This window comes from Mobula hypostoma, chromosome 1 (assembly GCF_963921235.1).
Source record: "Mobula hypostoma chromosome 1, sMobHyp1.1, whole genome shotgun sequence".
NCBI lineage: Eukaryota > Metazoa > Chordata > Chondrichthyes > Myliobatiformes > Myliobatidae > Mobula > Mobula hypostoma.
In genome coordinates, this window is record NC_086097.1 from 162343245 (window position 1) to 162361096 (window position 17852).

At 40.2% G+C, this 17852-nt stretch overlaps 1 protein-coding gene across 2 annotated transcripts in view; it reads left to right on the plus strand.

Annotated features, from left to right (window-relative positions):
* LOC134351824 (protein argonaute-2) overlaps nt 1–17852 on the plus strand; it is a 91683-nt gene that overhangs the window by 16708 nt on the left and 57123 nt on the right. The window contains exons 2-6 of one of the 2 annotated variants that reach the window (XM_063058566.1): nt 2709–2898; nt 5315–5435; nt 7412–7593; nt 8687–8823; nt 17017–17151. In XM_063058566.1, the coding sequence (XP_062914636.1) occupies nt 2709–2898; nt 5315–5435; nt 7412–7593; nt 8687–8823; nt 17017–17151 (765 nt within the window). Of the gene's footprint in view, nt 1–2708; nt 2899–5314; nt 5436–6027; nt 6108–7411; nt 7594–8686; nt 8824–17016; nt 17152–17852 lie in introns of those variants that run through there. The other variant, XM_063058576.1, reaches the window with a different exon arrangement.

Sequence of the window (17852 nt, forward strand, 5' to 3'; positions counted from 1 at the left end):
CCAGAGTTTAGCCTCATCATGGCAGTAGAGGAGGTCATGTATGGACATATCGGAATGGGAACATGAAGCAGAGTTGAAGTGGGTGGCAACAGGGAGATCCTGTCTGTTGTGGCGGACGGAGTAGAGGCGCTTGACGAAGCGGTCCCCCAATCTGCGTTGGGTCTCACTGATGTAGAGGAGGCCACACCGGGAGCACCAGATGCAATAGATGACCCCAACAGACTCAAAAGTGAAGTGTTTCCTTGCCTGGAAGGACTGTTTGGGGCCCTGAATGGTGGTGAGAGAGGATGTGTAGGGACAGGTGTAGTACTTATGCTTGCAGGGATAAGTGCTGGGTGGGAGATCCATGGGGAGGGACGTGTGGACCGGGGAGTTGCGGAGGGAACAATCCCTATGGAAAGCGAAGCAGGGTAGAGAGGGAAAGATGTGCTTAGTGGTGGGATCTTGTTGAAGGTGGCGGGATCTTGTTGAAGGTGGCGGAAGCTGCGGAGGATAATGTGCTGGATCCAGAGTATAATTTACCTATCACCGCAAACACAAAATACTCTGCAGCTACTCGGGTCAAAGCAACACGCACAAAACGTTGGAGGAGCTCAGCAGATCAGGCAGCATCCGTGGAAACGAACAGTCAACAATTTGGGCCAAGACCCTTCATCAGGACTGAAGAGGGAGGGGGCAGGGGCCCTATAAAGAAGGTCGGGGGGGAGGGTGGGAAGGAGAAGGCTACTAGGTGCCAGGTGAAAAACCAGTAAGGGGAGAGATCAAGGGGTGGGGGAGGGGAAGCAGGGAGGGGATAAGCAGGAAAGGTGAAGAAGGAATAGGGGAAAGCACAATGGGTAGTAGAAGGAGTTCATCCTCAGCTACAAAACTCATAATTCCCACACCCCACACTGCTCGGTTTTACCTCCTCCCCAAGATCCACAAGCCTGACTGTTCCAGTAGACCCATAGTTTCTGCCTGCTCCTGCCCCACCCAACTTGTATCTGCCTACCTGGACTCCATTTTGTCACCCATGGTTCAGTCCGTCCCCACTTACATCTGGGATACATCCCATGCCCTCCACCTCTTCAATAACTTACAGTTCCCCAGTCCCGACTGCTTCATTTTTATAATGGATGTCCAATCCTTATACACTTCCATTCCCCATCAAGAAGGTCTCAAAGCCCTCTGCTAATTTCTGGACAATAGACCTCACCAGTTCCCTACCACCACCGCCCTTCTCTGGTTGGCGGAACTGGTACTCACACTTAATGACTTCTCTTTTGGCTCTTCCCACTTTCTTGAGACCAAGGGTGTAGCTATGGGCACTCACATGGGCCCCAGCTAAGCCTGCCTCTTCATTGGTTATGTGCAACGGTCTATGCTCCAAACTTATACTGGTACTGCTCCCCAACTTTTCCTTTGCTACATTGACAACTATATTGGTGCTGCTTCCTGCACCCATGCTGAACTCGTCAATTTCAACGACTTTGCTTCTAACTTCCACCTAGCCCTCAAACTCACTTGGTCCTTCTTGGACACTTCGCTCCCCTTTCTCGATCTCTCGGTCTCCATCTCTGGAGACAGACTGTCCACTGACATCTTCTATAAGCCCACTGACTCATAACTACCTTGACTGTACCTCTTCCACATGCAAAAATTCCCAGTTCCTCTGTCTCTGCTGCATCTGCTCCCAGGATGAGGCTTTCCGTTCCAGGGCATCTCAAATGCCCTCTTTCCCGACGCAGATTGGGGGACCGCTTCATCGAGCACCTCCGCTCCATCTGCCACAACAGACAGGATCTCCTGGTTGCCACCCACTTCAACTCTGCTTCACATTCCCATTCCGATATGTCCATACATGACCTCCTCTACTGCCATGATGAGGCTAAACTCTGGTTGGAGGAGCAACACCTCATATACCATCTGAGTAGTCTCCAGCCCCTTGGTATGAACATTGAATTCTCCAACTTCCGGTAATTCCCTCCCTCTCCCTTCCCCTATTCCAGTTTCACTCTGCCCCCTCCCCCAGCTGCTTACTACCTCCCTCATGGTTTCACCTCCTTCTACTACCCATTGTGCTTTCCCCTATTCCTTCTTCACCTTTCCTGCCTATCCCCTCCCTGCCTCCCTTCCCCCATCCCTTTATCTTTTCCCTTACTGGTTTTTCACCTGGAACCTACCAGCCTTCTCCTTCCCACCCTCCCCCCACCTTCTTTATAGGGCCTCTGCCCCTTCCCTGTTCAGTCCTGACGAAGGGTTCTGGCCCGAAACGTTGACTGATCGTTTTACGGATGCTGCCGGACCTGCTGAGTTCCTCCAGCATGTTGTGAGTGTTGTTTTGACCCCAGCATCTGCAGAGTATTTTGTGTCTATGAAATGCTTTCTCACCTGTGGGAATTGAAGATTCAAAGACCACGTTAGAGCCCTTGCAACCTCCCTCGTTTCCAACAACATTCACTTAGTTAAATCTCATTCAGTCCTGGAGGATTTATCCAACAGTGTCTCTTGCAAGACTTCTAAAACTTAATGCTTACATGCCCCAAGCTATTATTGTACCCCTCCCTGAACTTGTTATCCTCCACATCCATGTCTTTGGTAAATACAAATGAGATTGGTTCAGTAAAAATTCCAAGTTTTATGTGTGTTGGTGTAAAAGGTAGAAATTGTTAATTTTGATTAATATATGGTAGCTCTTTTTAAGTTGTGCAATTCAATTTCTCATCTAGATCCATCTTCCTCAACACCACCAGTACAGACACTGACAACCTTCAAACCTCCTGCAAGACCTGATTTTGGCAGTATGGGTCGACCAATCAAGCTTCAGGCCAACTTCTTTGAGGTGGACATTCCAAAAATTGAAATCTATCATTATGATATAGATATAAAGCCTGACAAATGCCCAAGAAGAGTAAACAGGTAATGTGAAATAAATTTGTATCATATGCCAATTAAATTTTAACATGTTTACAAAACATTGTCGACTCTTTGTTAGCCAATAATTTGGAAGGAAGAGGACTCTGGCAGACGGTTGATTGTATAGATATCAATTAAACAGAAAATAGTCCTTTTCTAGAGGGGAGGAAGCAGAGCAATAACAAGAACTTATTCGAATAATTTTTGCAGAAAATGAGTAGAGAAACTTAGGCAAATTATTTATGAAGTCTGTCTCTGTGGCTTGAAGTAAATTTGTGTACTGGTTTGATTGGCAGGTTGTTCTCATTCTGTGTCAGAATATGGTGAGTCAATTGGAATGAAAATTGATTACTTTCATTAGCATGTGTGACCTGAAGGAGGAAGTCAGTAATCTGTCTGTGCTGTTTAACCTGGAGTGTGATAGGACTGAAGTCCATTTCGGTTGGGATGGTAGGATGGCAGGAGAAATGAATAGCCAGTATAAAGGTGAAACCAGGTGAAGAAAGGGATAGTGGGCAGATGGAGCCAGGTAATAGGAGAGCGGAGGTAGTGTCAGGCAAGAAGATGATAAATGGAGACAACAAAGGGATGCAGATTATGGAATCTGTTTTAAAAAAAAAGGAAGGCAGTATATGAAATCAAATACGAAGGCATTATGGGGGTAAAGGACCCATTGGGAGAGGGAACCGAAGACGCAGTGGGTTATATGTGTGGGTTTTGGACATTGGAAACCAGTTAGGAAATATTTTTGGTAAGAAGCGCTAAGCATTAAGTTTTTCATTTTCAGGTAACCCACATCCCGTGTTCCTTTTCTCCTCATTTTGATCAACCCAGCTTCCTCTTCCTTTTGTCCCCTGCTGATTCCATCTGCCCATTATCCCTCCCTTATCTGGCTCTATATCACTTATTTTACAAATCAGATTCCAGAATCTGTGGCCCTTTGTTGTCTTCACTTATCACCTTCTAGCCTCAGTTTTTATCTGCACTGCCTCCCCCTCCCCTCCTACCTAGCTCTATTTGCCCATCATCCCACTACTCACCTGATTCCACATATTGGTTGCCAGTTCCTGCCTCATCCTTCCCCTTCAGTTTATCCTGGCCATTCCTCTGTACACACTCAGTCCTGAGGTAGTGTTTTGACCTAAAATATCAATTATCCCATTGCCTCCTTCAGCAGTTTGTTTTTTGCTCTGGATTGTAGCATTTGCAGTCTCTTGTGATTCCATATGTTCAAGGATCCCTGGGAAAGCTGAAATCAATGGGGTTCAAAGTGAAAACACTCCAGTGGTTAGAGTCATACACAAAAGTGATCGTAATTGTTGGTGGTCAGTCATCTCCACCCCAGGAAGCAATGAAGGAATTTTTTTTTTATCAATCTATCAATTTCAACTGCTTCAAGCAAGAACTTTTTCTTTACAAGATCAGAAATGGAAAGCGATTGCTTGGGATTTAATTATGTGTGTCCTTTGCAAATGAAGCATTTTGTGCTTTCACATAACAGTTTTCAAGCTTGGGATAATAAATGACATGTAGCATTTTTGTCACTTTGAGTAACAGCAATAGGCCATTTCAAACAAAATTGATGAACAATTGTCTCCTTGATCTTTAATGGTATCACTGTTGATTGTTCCCTTGTTATATTTTAAAAGTCACTGACTAGAAACTTAATTGGGCAAGCTGCCTAAATGCTCTGGCTAAAGATCAGTTCAGAGGTCGGGTATACTGCAACAAGTGACTTGCCTCCCACTCCATAGAACTCTCCCACGGTATCCTGTTGCAAGTCAGGAATCTGATGTTATATTTTTAATTTGGCTAGGTGAGTGTAGCCTCAAAATACTGGAAGCTTGATGTTATCTAAGTCCAAACAAACTAAGTTTGACAAAAAATTGCAAATAGTGAGAATCTGAAACAAAAACAGAATGTTTGGACAGTTGGGAGGCCCAGTGGAATATGTGATTGATTATATGTTTCAGGTTGAAGACAGTTTGTCATAACTGAGATAGAGAAAGGAGTTAGTTATAAATTGCAGAGAACCAGATGGCAAGAATGTATGGGACAGAGGATGGCTGTTGTTCAAGAGGGGCTCACCAGCACTTTGTCAGTGATACTTACATCCTTAAAAACAATTAAGTACAAGCTGCTTCAAATCAGCTGTGATCAATGTTCAAAAGTTGATACAGAGGAACATAATTATTGATAAACTCGTCAGTCCTGATGCAAAGTTTTGACTGGAACATCAGCAGTTACCCCTTCACCTAAAATCTTCCGGCAGGTTATTTGATGCTATGTTTAATAATTCTCTTTTTTAGGAGCCATTTCATAGCAGTGTGAGGGTACAAATTGAAAAGTTTATCCTTGCATTAAGAATTTATTTAAGAAGTTGAATTGTGAAATAATTTTGGAACATTTTTATTTATAGGGAAATTGTGGAACACATGGTTCAACATTTTAAAAATCAGATCTTTGGTGATAGAAAACCAGTGTTCGACGGAAGAAAGAATCTCTACACTGCTATGCCTCTTCCAATAGGGAGAGACAGGGTGAGTAAAGTTACCAACTTCCACTAAATGCTTGTTTATGAAGTCAGGTTAAGTGCTGCTTTTATCACAGCTATACAGCATGGAATCAGGCTGGTTGGACTGAAGATGCACCATCCAAACAATTCCATTTGCCAAAGTTTGGCCCATGAGGTTTGAAAAATGTAGCATATAAGCATTCCATAGTGATGCCCTTATAAACATGGTCTGTGTAGCTGGGAAGTGAGAGCCAGAAAGCAAGTAAGATTTGTGAACATCTTGAGGTAATGTACATCAGAGGGAAAATTTCTTTCAAAAGTGATGCTTGAATTTTGAATGTAATTATATAAAAACAAACTGTGTAAGGCTTTCGTTTTTTTTTTAAAGCCTTAGATTCAAATATGTATAAATAACCAGATATGGGCTTGTATGTTTGAAGTACTCAGCATGAAACAGAGCCGAAATTTACTGTGGAACTCGAGAGCTAACAAAGGCACTATTTATGAATAAAAGATGTGCATAATTTTATCTGGGTAATGTATTTGCAACAATTGGGTTGACTGAACTTGTTGGTTTGTATTTTTTCCAGAGAATTTTCGTTTCCTTAACCCACAGTTTTCTGGAAAAAAAAAGTCCTGACCATGGATCTCAGCAAACCAGCTGCATTAAATAAAATATTCTGGCTTTCATTTCAAGGTAGCTGCCACCCCTTTCAGTAAACACTGTACTATAAGCTAAATGGCAGAGTTTGTATTTTGGTGTTTGGCTAACGTGAATAATTTAGGAGAATTCACTCATTATAAAGTTTGCATTTTTGTTATTGAGAAGTTGAAGATGTTTTGGCTACTCCTTCATTGACACTTGTCAGGCAATCTCAATGAAGAGTTGATGGCTTCTATGTAGACTTGGATAGTACTGGACAATTGCATAACAATTGTTTTTCGAGGTGTTTGCTACATAAAATTGGCTAGTATACTCAATAGCTTTCATATTTTTAATGTAGCAGAAACAAAATCATATTCAGACTGCAGCAAATATACAAGTGTGGTTTTTTCCAGGTTTCATGAAATAATTAACACTGAATTGCTACCATTAAATCAGTGCATTACTGTGCACAGATTTTGATTTGATGTAGCTGAGACCACAAATGTTAGCCATACCAACAACTTGCATTTAACACCTGATCTAGTAAAATGTTCCACGGTGTTTCATAGGAGCTTAAAAGCTAAATTTGATCCTAAGATGCATAAAATATGCCAAAAAGCAGCTGAAGGTTTGTCTATCAATGAGAATCCATGGTGCATTCAGCCAAATCGAATTGGAGGAGTACAGATTTGGAGAGGAAAAATTAAATTTGAAACATAACCCATGTGAATGCCAGTGTTGGCTGGCAAGCCCACATGCAGCAGTTAAATGGCTCTGAGTAATGATGTAGGTAGCAGAAGTAACTGTTGGTTCATGGAAAGTGCAAGTCAGCAAGGCTGGCAGGTGTGCATTGCAATGCCAAATTTAGAGCTAACAAAGATACTGCAAGTTTCAGTAGCATTCAACTTAAGATAGGACAGTGACAGCAATGGTACAGGTATAAGAGGTCACTGGCATGTCTGAAGAGGATATAGCTAAGGAAGCTTTGAAAGAATACTTTCCATGATTACAAAATTGTGAGATAATGTCAGGCAGAGAGAATTTTAGTTGGATATAAGTTCTAGTACTCCCTTGGGATATGTTGAACGTGTGCTGTTCGTTACATGTTACACCTTTCTCTAACTGGTTAATAAATTGTTCATTATTACTTACTGTTTTATGAATAAAACCATTTCATATGTTTGCTTGTATTTTCTGTTTACTCCAGTTTATGAAATTTCCATGTAGATGTAATCTCAATATGTGCGTTGGTTACAATGACTAATGCTTTAAGTATTCTTGTTTATCCAAAAGATCTGGTTATCGTTTGTTGACTTACTGTTCCCTTTTTAATGTTTTGTTTTCCTTTTAAACAGGTGGAGCTAGAAGTGACTTTACCAGGTGAAGGAAAGGATAGAATTTTTAAGGTGGTGATAAAGTGGGTGGCATGTGTCAGCCTCCAAGCCTTGCATGATGCACTTTCAGGTCGACTCCCAGCAATTCCTTTTGAATCTATTCAAGCACTAGATGTAGTGATGAGACATCTGCCGTCCATGAGGTGAGGAAAAAATATCCAGTAACAAAAATGGGAATTTAGCTGATGTTTTGCTGGCATTTCTGAATGTTAAAGGAAATAACTGATGTAAAAACAGTATATTGAAATGAACTGCCTTTGAAGTTTCCTGATCCTTGCTGCATTCTCACATAATGCTAAATTTTCAAATTAAAAAGAAAATTTTTAATTTCTTTTCGAAGAGTGAGATTACACCACAGATTAATTAGAAAGGAAATATGGGAGGAAGCTTTTTGTACTTTGTCATGCACTTGGTCACTTTAAAAGCAAATGTAATCAGACTCTTTATTTCCTGAGGCATGATAATTGGCACAACATTAAATATACGAGTGGCTTATTCTGTTGCACATCTCTAAAGTCTGAAGTCTTCAGTTTATCAACACATAATTTGCATTATGTCTCAGACGGAATATAAGGTGTTGTTCCTCCAACCTGAGTGTGGTTTCATCTATACAGTAGAGGAGGCCGTGGATAGACATATCAAAATGGGAATGGGATGTGGAATTAAAATGTGTGGCCACTGTTCAGCGAAACGGTCTCCCAGCCTGCGTTGGGTCTCGCCAATATATAGAAGGCTGCACTGGGAGCACCGGACGCAATATGTCACACCAGCCGACTCACAGGTGAAATGTCGCCTCACCTGGAAGGACTGTCTGGGGCCCTGAATGGTGGTGAGGGAGGAAGTGTAAGGGCATGTTCCGCTTACAAGGATAAACATCGAAACGTCGACTGTACTTCTTCCTATAGATGCTGCCTGGCCTGCTGCGTTCACCAGCATTTTTTGTGTGTGTTGCTTGAATTTCCAGCATCTGCAGATTTCCTCGTGTCTGCCTCCTCCATCCTACTTGAGTATTCTAGAATTAATATTGTTATTGTACAGTGCTGCAATTTTTTGCTCCTTTGAAACTAATGAAAAGGAAAATGTGTATTTCTTACATTAACTTCTCATCAGTATTTGAGAGATTGTGAGAATGCACCACTTATTTTGAAAAAGGTGCTGCAAAAATATCTTTATAAGTTAACTATGTAGTTGCACAATGATTACATTCTATCCAGTTAAAGCATTTGTTTTTAACAGGTACACTCCAGTAGGCCGTTCATTCTTCACACCATCAGAGGGATGCTCCAATCCACTAGGTGGGGGCAGGGAAGTCTGGTTTGGATTTCATCAGTCAGTCAGGCCGTCATTATGGAAAATGATGCTTAATATTGATGGTAGGTTTCAGAGGTTAGCATCTTGCACTAATTTATTCTTTTTTGTTCCAATGTATTCAGTTTTAAAGTGTCTACCTTTTCGTTTTCAATTCAAGGGCTTTGCATGATATGTGGGAAAAAATTATGGATTACAGTTTGTGGTGGGATGAGGCGGGAGTAAGAAAAATAATGATAAGACTTATCAAAAAAACTTTGAGGCACATTAACTCGATAATTTTCTGTAAAATGAGATAAGAAGCCTGTTTCAATTTGCTTGTTTCTTCCCTTAAAAAGAAACTTGTGTACACTTAGGCCTTGAGCCTCCACAGTGGCAGGTAAAGTTTTTTTCCCATTTTATCGGTAAGATAACGAAGGGAAACTGTACAATATATTAAATCTCTATTCTGAAAGAACATTCTTCTATTCTGAGGCTGTGCCTTCTGGTCCTGGATTCACTCACTATAGGAAACATCGTCTCCACATCCATTCTACCAGGCCTTTCAATATTTGATAGGTTTCACTGAGATTTCTCTCTTTCCCCCCGCCCCCACCATTGCTCTGAACTTCAGTGAGTGCAGGCCCAGAGCCATAAAATGCTCCTCATGTGTTAACCCTTTCATTCCCGGGGTATTTCTCATGAACCTCCTCTGTACCCTCTCCAATGCTGGTACACCTTTTTTTCAGGTAGTGGCCCAAAGTTGTTCACAATACTCCATGTGCTGTCTGACCAGTGCCTTATAAAGCCTCAGCGTTATATCGTTGCTTTCGTATTTTAGTCGCCTTGAAATGAATGCTAACATTATATTTGCTTTCCTTACCAACCACTCAACATGCATGTTTAACCTTTAGGGAATCCTGCACAAGCAATCCCATATCCCTTTGCACCTCAGATTTCTGAATTTTCTCTCCATTTAGAAAATAGTATACACCTTTATTCCTTCTACCATATACTTCCCTGCACAGTATTCCATCTGCCACTTCTTTACCCATTCTAATTTTTCTGTCCTTATGCAGACTCCCTGCTTCCTCAGCACTGCCTGCCCCTCCACCTATCTACGTGTTGTCCATAAACTTGGCCACAAAGCCGTCAATTCTGTCATTCAAATTATTGACATATAATGTAAAAAGAAACTGTCCCAAAATCGACCCCTGTGGAATACAATTACTCATGGGCAGCCAACCAGAAAAAGCCCCTATTAATCCCCACTCTTTGCCTCCTGCCATTCAGCCAATCTTTTATCAATCTTTCCTGTAATACCATAGGCTTTTATCTTAAAATCCAATTAGCAACATCTACTGACTCTCCTTTGTCTATCCTATCTGATATTTCTCAAAATATTCCAACAGATTTGTCGGGTAAGGTTTCCCCTTGCCTGACAAGAAACCATGCTGAATTCAGCCTATTTTATCATGTGTTTCCAAGTACATTGAAACTTCATCTTTACTAATAGACTCCAGCATTTTCCCAATGACTGAATTCACGCTAACTGGCCTATAAATTCCTAACTTTTGCCGCCTGCCTTCTTGAAGAATGGAGTGTCATTTGTGATTTTCCAGTCCTCCAAAACCTTTCCAGAATTTACTAATTTGTGAAAGATCATTACTAATGCCTCCGCAATCTGTTCAACTGCCTTTTAGAACCCTGAGGTGTATTCATCTGGTCCAGATGACTTATCTACCTTCAGACCTTTCAGCTTCCCAAGCACCTTCTTCTTAGTACAGGTTGAGTACCCTTATCCAAAATGCTTAGGGCCAGAAGTGTTTTGGATTTTAAATTTTTTGGGATTTTGCCATGTATAACGAGATAGTTTGGGATTGCCATAATTTGTGGCTCTAAATTTATGTGCTACTTCTATGCAGTTTTTGTCTTGGACTTCTTCCTTACATATATGTACTTAACAGTAAAAATTATTAAATACCATTAATATAACGAAGACGCAATGTGTACAGGGTAACAGAAGCAGCACAGCAGCATCAGGCGAATACCTGAATCAACTGTTCAACAGCAGTAAACACCAGGCTGTCAGTCACCACCTGCGATGCTGTGGTTTGATTAAAAGGTTATAGTACACTGTATTTGTTTTTTTTTCCTACTTTGTGTTTATGCAAAGTATAAAAATCTGCGTTGTAGACTTATTCTGGTGTTAGATTTTGTCAGTGATGCTTTAAAAAACTTAATGTCGTTATATAAGTTATAAAAACAATCAGCATCTTAGACTTGTTCTGGTGCTAGATTTTGTGACCAGCAGATGCTTTAAAAATTTAATGCCATGCCCTTTCTTAAATTTCTGCAACCAACCTGGCTGAATATTCACAATTACCTTCAATTTTTAGTTTGCCGTCATAAATCTTTGCTTGTTTCTTGATCAGCATACAGTTAAGTGGCATATGTTCATTCCAAGGCTGATGATACCTGATTGAGATCTTCATTATTTGCTTTATACAATGTTTTATCTATTTTTTATTAACCTCTGTTCATTAGATATGTGAGGGCACTTCTTTGAGCTGGCTGGTGCACAGAGACCTGTGCGTTGCTGAGGAACCCTCCCAACATCTTGTGGAATTTGCCATTTGTGACGTCATGTCAGTGCTTTAAAAAAAATCAGATTTTGGAAGTTTTTGGATTTTTGAATTTTGAATAACGGGTACTCAACCTGTAATAGCAACTACAGTCCTGCCCCATGACAGTCTTGAATTTCTGGCACACTGCTGTTATCTTTCACAGTGAAAACTGATGTAAAATTATTATTTGTCTCTCTCCTCCCCCCCTCCCCCCCCATTACTACGTTTTTGGCATCATTTTCCAGTGATCCGATATCCACTGTTGCCTCCTTTTTAACTCTTTATATATCTTGGGGGGGGGGGGAACCTTTTGGTATCTTCTTGTACATACTGGTGAACTTGCCTTCATATTTCATCTTTTTTCTCTTTATTGCTTTTTTTTTAGTTTCCTTCTGTTGGTGTCTAAAAGCTTCCCAATACTCTATCTTCATGCTAATTTTTGCTAGATTGTATGTCCTCTCTTTTGTTTTTGCTGTTTTTGACTTTCCTTGCCATGGTTGTGTCATCTTGCCCTTAGAATACTACAGGTGCACATTCCTTTATCCGAAATTCTGAAATCTAAAAAGCTCCGAAAACCAAAGTTTTTTTTCGCTAACAGCTGACGTCACTCAGGTGTGACGTGGCAGCACTAGCAGAGGCCGCCAGATGTCAGTTGTGGCTCATCGTTCGTACTGGTTACACATGCATTTGCTGTTCGCTGATATTTTGTGTTCACTGTTGACTTTGTGTTTAATTTCACTGTGAAAGCTGCAGATACCCCTATGGGTAACAATGAGAAAAAGAGAAGGAATCTTCTCTATCAATAACGCAGAAAGTGGAGTTATTGCAGAAGCTTGATCGTGGTGTGTCTGTGCTGCGTCTTACTGAAGGAAAATAGTGTCGGAACTACCACTGTATATGATTTAAGTAAACAGAAAGACAAGTTACTGAAGTTTTATAGTGACAGTGGCATTCTGTATTTATTCCAATAAGTCATTTACCATGTGTTTGATTTGGTTCGTTTGAAGCTGTATATTTTTATGTTTTATTGAATATTTTTGTTGTAAATAAAATTTATTCTTGTCATTATTCCCTAAACAATACAGTATAACAATTATTTACATAGCACTTACATTGTATTAGGTATTATAAGTAATCCAGAATGATTTAAAGTACATGGGAGGATTTGCGTAGGTTTGGTGTGCCGCCGGGTCCTAAAGTCAACCGCACTGAGACAGGTTAAATAAGGGTCTTGAGCATACATGTTTTTTGGTGTCGGGGGGGGGTGGGTAGGTTCTGAAATCCAAAAAAATTCTGAAATGCAACTGGCCCCAAGGATTTCGGATAAGGGATTGTGGACCTGTACAACACACACAAAATGCTGGAGAAACTCAGTAGGCCAGGCAGTATCTATGGAAAAAAAGTACAGCTAATATTTTGGACAGAGACCCTTTGGCAGGACTGGAGAAAAAAAATGAGTAGATTCTAAAGGTGGGGGAGAGGAGAGAGAAACAAGGTGATACATGGCTGTAGTGGCGGGTCTGGGTAAGCACATGGTTGAAGTGTTGGAGAGCAGCAGAGATCACAGGGAGCAGTGAGAGAGGGTTTAGAATACTGCTACTTTGAGATATATCTACCCTGTGCCTTCTGAATTGCTCTCAGAAGCCCCAGCCAATGCAGTTCTGTTAACAGCCCTGCTAGTGTCCCCTTCCAATCAACTTTGACCAGCTCTTCTTTCATGTCTTTGTAATTCCTTCTACTCCACTGTAATACTGATACATCTGACTTTAGCTTCTCCCTCTTGTACTGCAGGGTGATTTCTAATCATATTATGATAGTTGCTTCCCATACTTTAAGCTCCTTAATCAAATCTGGTTCATTACACAACACCCAGTCCAGAATTGCCTTTTCCCTAGTGGACTCCTCCCTAAGCTGTTCTAAAAAGCAATCTTGCAGGCATTCTACAAGTGACTCTTGTGGTCCAGCACCGACCTGATTTTTCCCTGTCTACCTGCATAATGAAATCCCTCATGATCATTGTTTCATTGCCCACTTTATCACAGCTTTTCTACCTGTCATTGTAATTTGTACCCTACATCCTGGCTACTGTATATAACTTTCATTAGAATCTTCATACTCTTTCAGTTTCTTAACTCCACTCACAAAATGCTCGTGTGGTCATTTTCTGAATTGCAGGGGATGCAGCCGAGCCCACACGATTTTTCTTGCAAGAAAAACTGCCAGTTTCAGACCAATGTAATAAACTTATAAACTGTTTTCAAAGAATTAACATCCTTCCTCAAATAGCAAGACTGATTATGCATAGAATACTCCAGAACTAAAGTGACCTATTTTGTAATCTCTCAACATCCTCTTCACAACTTACTTTTCAGTTTTATTTTGTGTCATCACAGTTTAGCAGCTTTACCTTCAGAGCCTCCACCCTTGTCACTTATGTAAATTGTAAAAGGTTAAAGCACACTAACACCAATTCTTGTGGTAAACCATTTTGATTTATAATTTCCACTTATCAAGACTGGAATCTTATACCAACACTGAAATCTCCTGCACCATTGCACTTTTATTTTCCACAGTAACTTATGATAAGGTAGCTTTTCAAATCCTGTGAGGAAATCTGCATAAGGTACATCCACTAGTTATCCTTTATTCACACATGTTCCTTAAATGAACTTCAATGAAATGGTCAAACAATTCGAGTTACAAAAAAAAACAAGTTTGCTATGCTTTGAATTTTGCTGTTAGCTACTGTAATGATGGTTGTTAAGCTAACAGGCTTGTAGCTTCCTCCTTTCCATCTCTTGTGTTTGAATAGATGGAGTGAATTTATTATTTCTCAATCTGATGTAACTTTTCCTTATTTAGACAATTTTGTAAAATTAGAACAAGGCATCAATAACAGTCACTATTTTTAAGATCATAGGATGATGCCCGTTAGGATCTGGAGACTTGTCAGCTTGTTGCACCAACAATTTGCTCAGTAGCGTATCCCCGATGATTACTTTCTCTTAAGTTTCCTGTTTGGTTTTCAGTTTACAGCAGTTTAGAACATGGAACAGTACAGGCCCTTTGGCCCTCAATGTTGTGCCAACCTCTACCCCAAGATCAATCTAATGCTTCCCTCTCGCATAACCATCCATATTTTGTTCATCCAAGTTCCTATCTAAGAGTCTCTTAAATGTCCCTAATGTATGTGTCTCTACCACCAGCCCTGGCAGAGTGATCTGTGTCTGTGTGTGGTGTGTGTGTTTCAATCACTTTATAATTATGGTCTTTTGTATCAGCCATTTCCTATCAACCATTTCCTCCTCTCTCGTATTAGCCCACGGGGGAGGCATTGGCTGTCCACTCCATCAATGCCTCTTACCAGCCTACGCATCTCTATCAAGTCAACTTTTGCTCCCAAGAGAGAAGCATTGGCTCTCTCAAACTTCCCTCATAAGGCATACTCCCTAATCCAGTCAACATCCTGTTAAGTCTCCTCTGCATCCTCTTTAAAGCTTCCACATCCTTCCTATAATGGGGTGATCAGAACTAAGCACACCAAGTTTTATAGAGCTGCAACATTACCTCACAGCTCTTGAACTCAGTACCCTGACAAAGAAGGCCAACAGTTCATATGCCTTCCTGACCACCCTATCAACGTGCATGGGAGCTTCGAGGAATCTATCGAGTGTGGATCACTGTTTGTTTATCCTCCCTCCTGTCTAGATGTTCTGCATCACTTGTCAACCATGGTTTATTCACCCTACAATCCTCTTTCTGCCTCACTGGGACAAACCTATCCAGAACCCCATATAAGTGCTCCCTCAACAATCTCCATATTTCCATTGTGCATTTCTTTGAGTACATTTGTTGCCAATTTACACTGTCAAGTTCCTGCGTAATAGCATCATAATTCGCCCTTTCCAATTAATACTTTTCCATATCACCTGTTTCGATCCCTGTCCAAAGTTGTGGTAAAGTTCAGACAGTTGTTGTCACTGTCTCTGAAATAAACACCCAGCAAGAGATCTGACCAGGTTCATTGCTTAGTACTAGATCCAGAGTGGCTTCTCCTAATCATCCTGTCCAGATATTGTGTCAGGAATCCTTCCTGGACACGCCTAACAAATTCTACTCCATCTAAATCTTTTGCACAAAGGAGGTGCCAATCAATGTTAAGGAAGTTGAAGTCATCCATGACACCAACCCTCTTAGTTTTGTGCATCCGAAATCTGTCCCTTGATCTGCTCCTCAATGTCTCTGGTGCTATTGGGGATCTATAGAATAATTTCAGTAGAGTGATAGCTTCCTTCCTGTTTCTGATGTCCACCCCACACTGACTCAGTAGATGTTTCCTCCACAATATCTTCTCTTTTTGCAGCTTGGTAGTATCCGTGATTAGGCATACCATTCCCCCAACTCTTTTACCTCCCTTTGTCTCTTTTGAAGCGTCTAAACTCTAGACTATCAAACAGCCATTTCTACCCTTGTGACAGGATATTACTTCTAGGATATTAACGCTATCCTTAATATTGAAGGCTGATACAAAGTACAGGTTTAAGTCATCTGGCATGTCTTTGCTTTCCGTTACAAATTCTCCAAACTATTTCCATAAGTCTAAAACTCAATGTTAAACTTTAATAATGTATTAAAACTCTTCCATTCATGTCCCCCATCCTTTTTTTTACGTTGCTTAATATACTGCCTATTTTCTTCAACTATTATATGAACATTGGGGCATCCCAGATCACAACTATGTGATTTTATTGGTCTAAACCAAACTTAATTAACAATTAAACCACTGACCCAAAGTGCTGAATATATCTTGACGAAATCTTGGTTCTAGATGCATGAAAACAGTTTCTATCAACTACCTATTATTGGAAGGATAGTCATACTCCTGTTAGAACTGGTACAGACTAACCTTTCTGTATCTGCAGATTTGTTGAACTTTTGCTATATTGAATATTGATTACTTATAGTTTGTTAACCCTCTTCTGGCTTTCCTGGTTTGGCATTCATTTTTCTGGTTTCTAATCATAGTTTCCAGCTGTTGAAATTCATTCTTACAAACTATTTGTCAATGTATGAAATACATTCAGTCACTAGACTTTTTATGCATTTTAAACATCCAGTTTTTCTTGTGAAGAAAAAAACTTATTGAGATATGACAGAACAGAGGTTCCCCTTATCCTTGTGTTTCCTCATAAGAGCCTTCATTAATCAACATAGCATCTTTTGTCATTTTAGTCAGCTATAAAGAGATCCGACTGCTAATCACATGTTCTCTTCCCCATCTCTTTTCACCTTCCACAGGAATACTCCCTTTGACTCTCTGGTCTCCTCATTTCTCCCCATCCACCCCTCCCTTGCACTTCACTCTTTCCCCTTTCTTATCACTCCCTTCCCTTTGTGATGGCCATCTTGCCTCTCCTCTCTTAATCCTGGTACAGGGTTTCAATCCAAAATGTTGAAAGTTTTCCCACAGATACTGCATGACTGTTGAGTTTCTGCAGTACGTTGGTTGTTGCTCCAGTCTCTAGCATCTGCAGTCTCATGTTTCCATTTAATTTCTTCCTGTTTAATAGCTTGTTAACTTAAGCATAAATATTTAAATTAAGCACGAGAATGAATATTACTAAAACTTAAGAATTTTTTCTTTGATTTTAGTGTCTGCTACAGCATTTTACAAGGCACAGCCTGTGATTGAATTCATGTGTGAAGTTTTGGATTTTAAAAATATTGAAGAACAGCAGAAGCCATTAACCGACTCCCAGAGAGTAAAATTTACCAAGGAAATAAAAGGTATTGTAAAAGCTAAATAAGGAATTACAGTTTAACACACTTTAAATTTTTTATACTGTTAAAATTTATGGCAGAAAATTAGATGTAAATTTGAGTTAGTGTCTTAATTTAAGGATATAATTATGTAATCCAGCTTTGAGCAATCACAGAAGTTAAAGCCCAAATGTCAGCATGGAAAACTGTTCAACTAAATGCACAAAATTCACTAACTTATGAATATGTACTTGAATGATTATAAGAACTGTAGGATTATCTTATAAACTTGATGCTGTTCAATAATGTTCTTTAAAGAAAAGAATTTGCTATCCTTAACCAATGTTTGTCTAGTCCCACATTACACACTTGGTTCTCAGGATAAATGTACAGGTTTCCCCCACTATCTGAAGGTAGAGCGTTCCTATCAAACAGTTCGTAAGCCGGAATATCGTAAAGTGAATAAGCAATTACCATTTATTAATATGGGAAAAATTTGTGAGTGTTCCCAGACCCAAAAAAATAACCTACAAAATCATGCCAAATAACACATAAAACCTAAAATAACAGTAACATATAGTAAATGCAGGAATGATATGATAAATACACAGCCTATATAAAATAGAAATACTTTTCTGCAGCACTGTCTAGCGTAGCGGAAATCTCACGGCAGCACTCTCAGTGGAAGCGCTCTCGGTAGAAACACTCTCTCCAGTAACCTTTAAGCT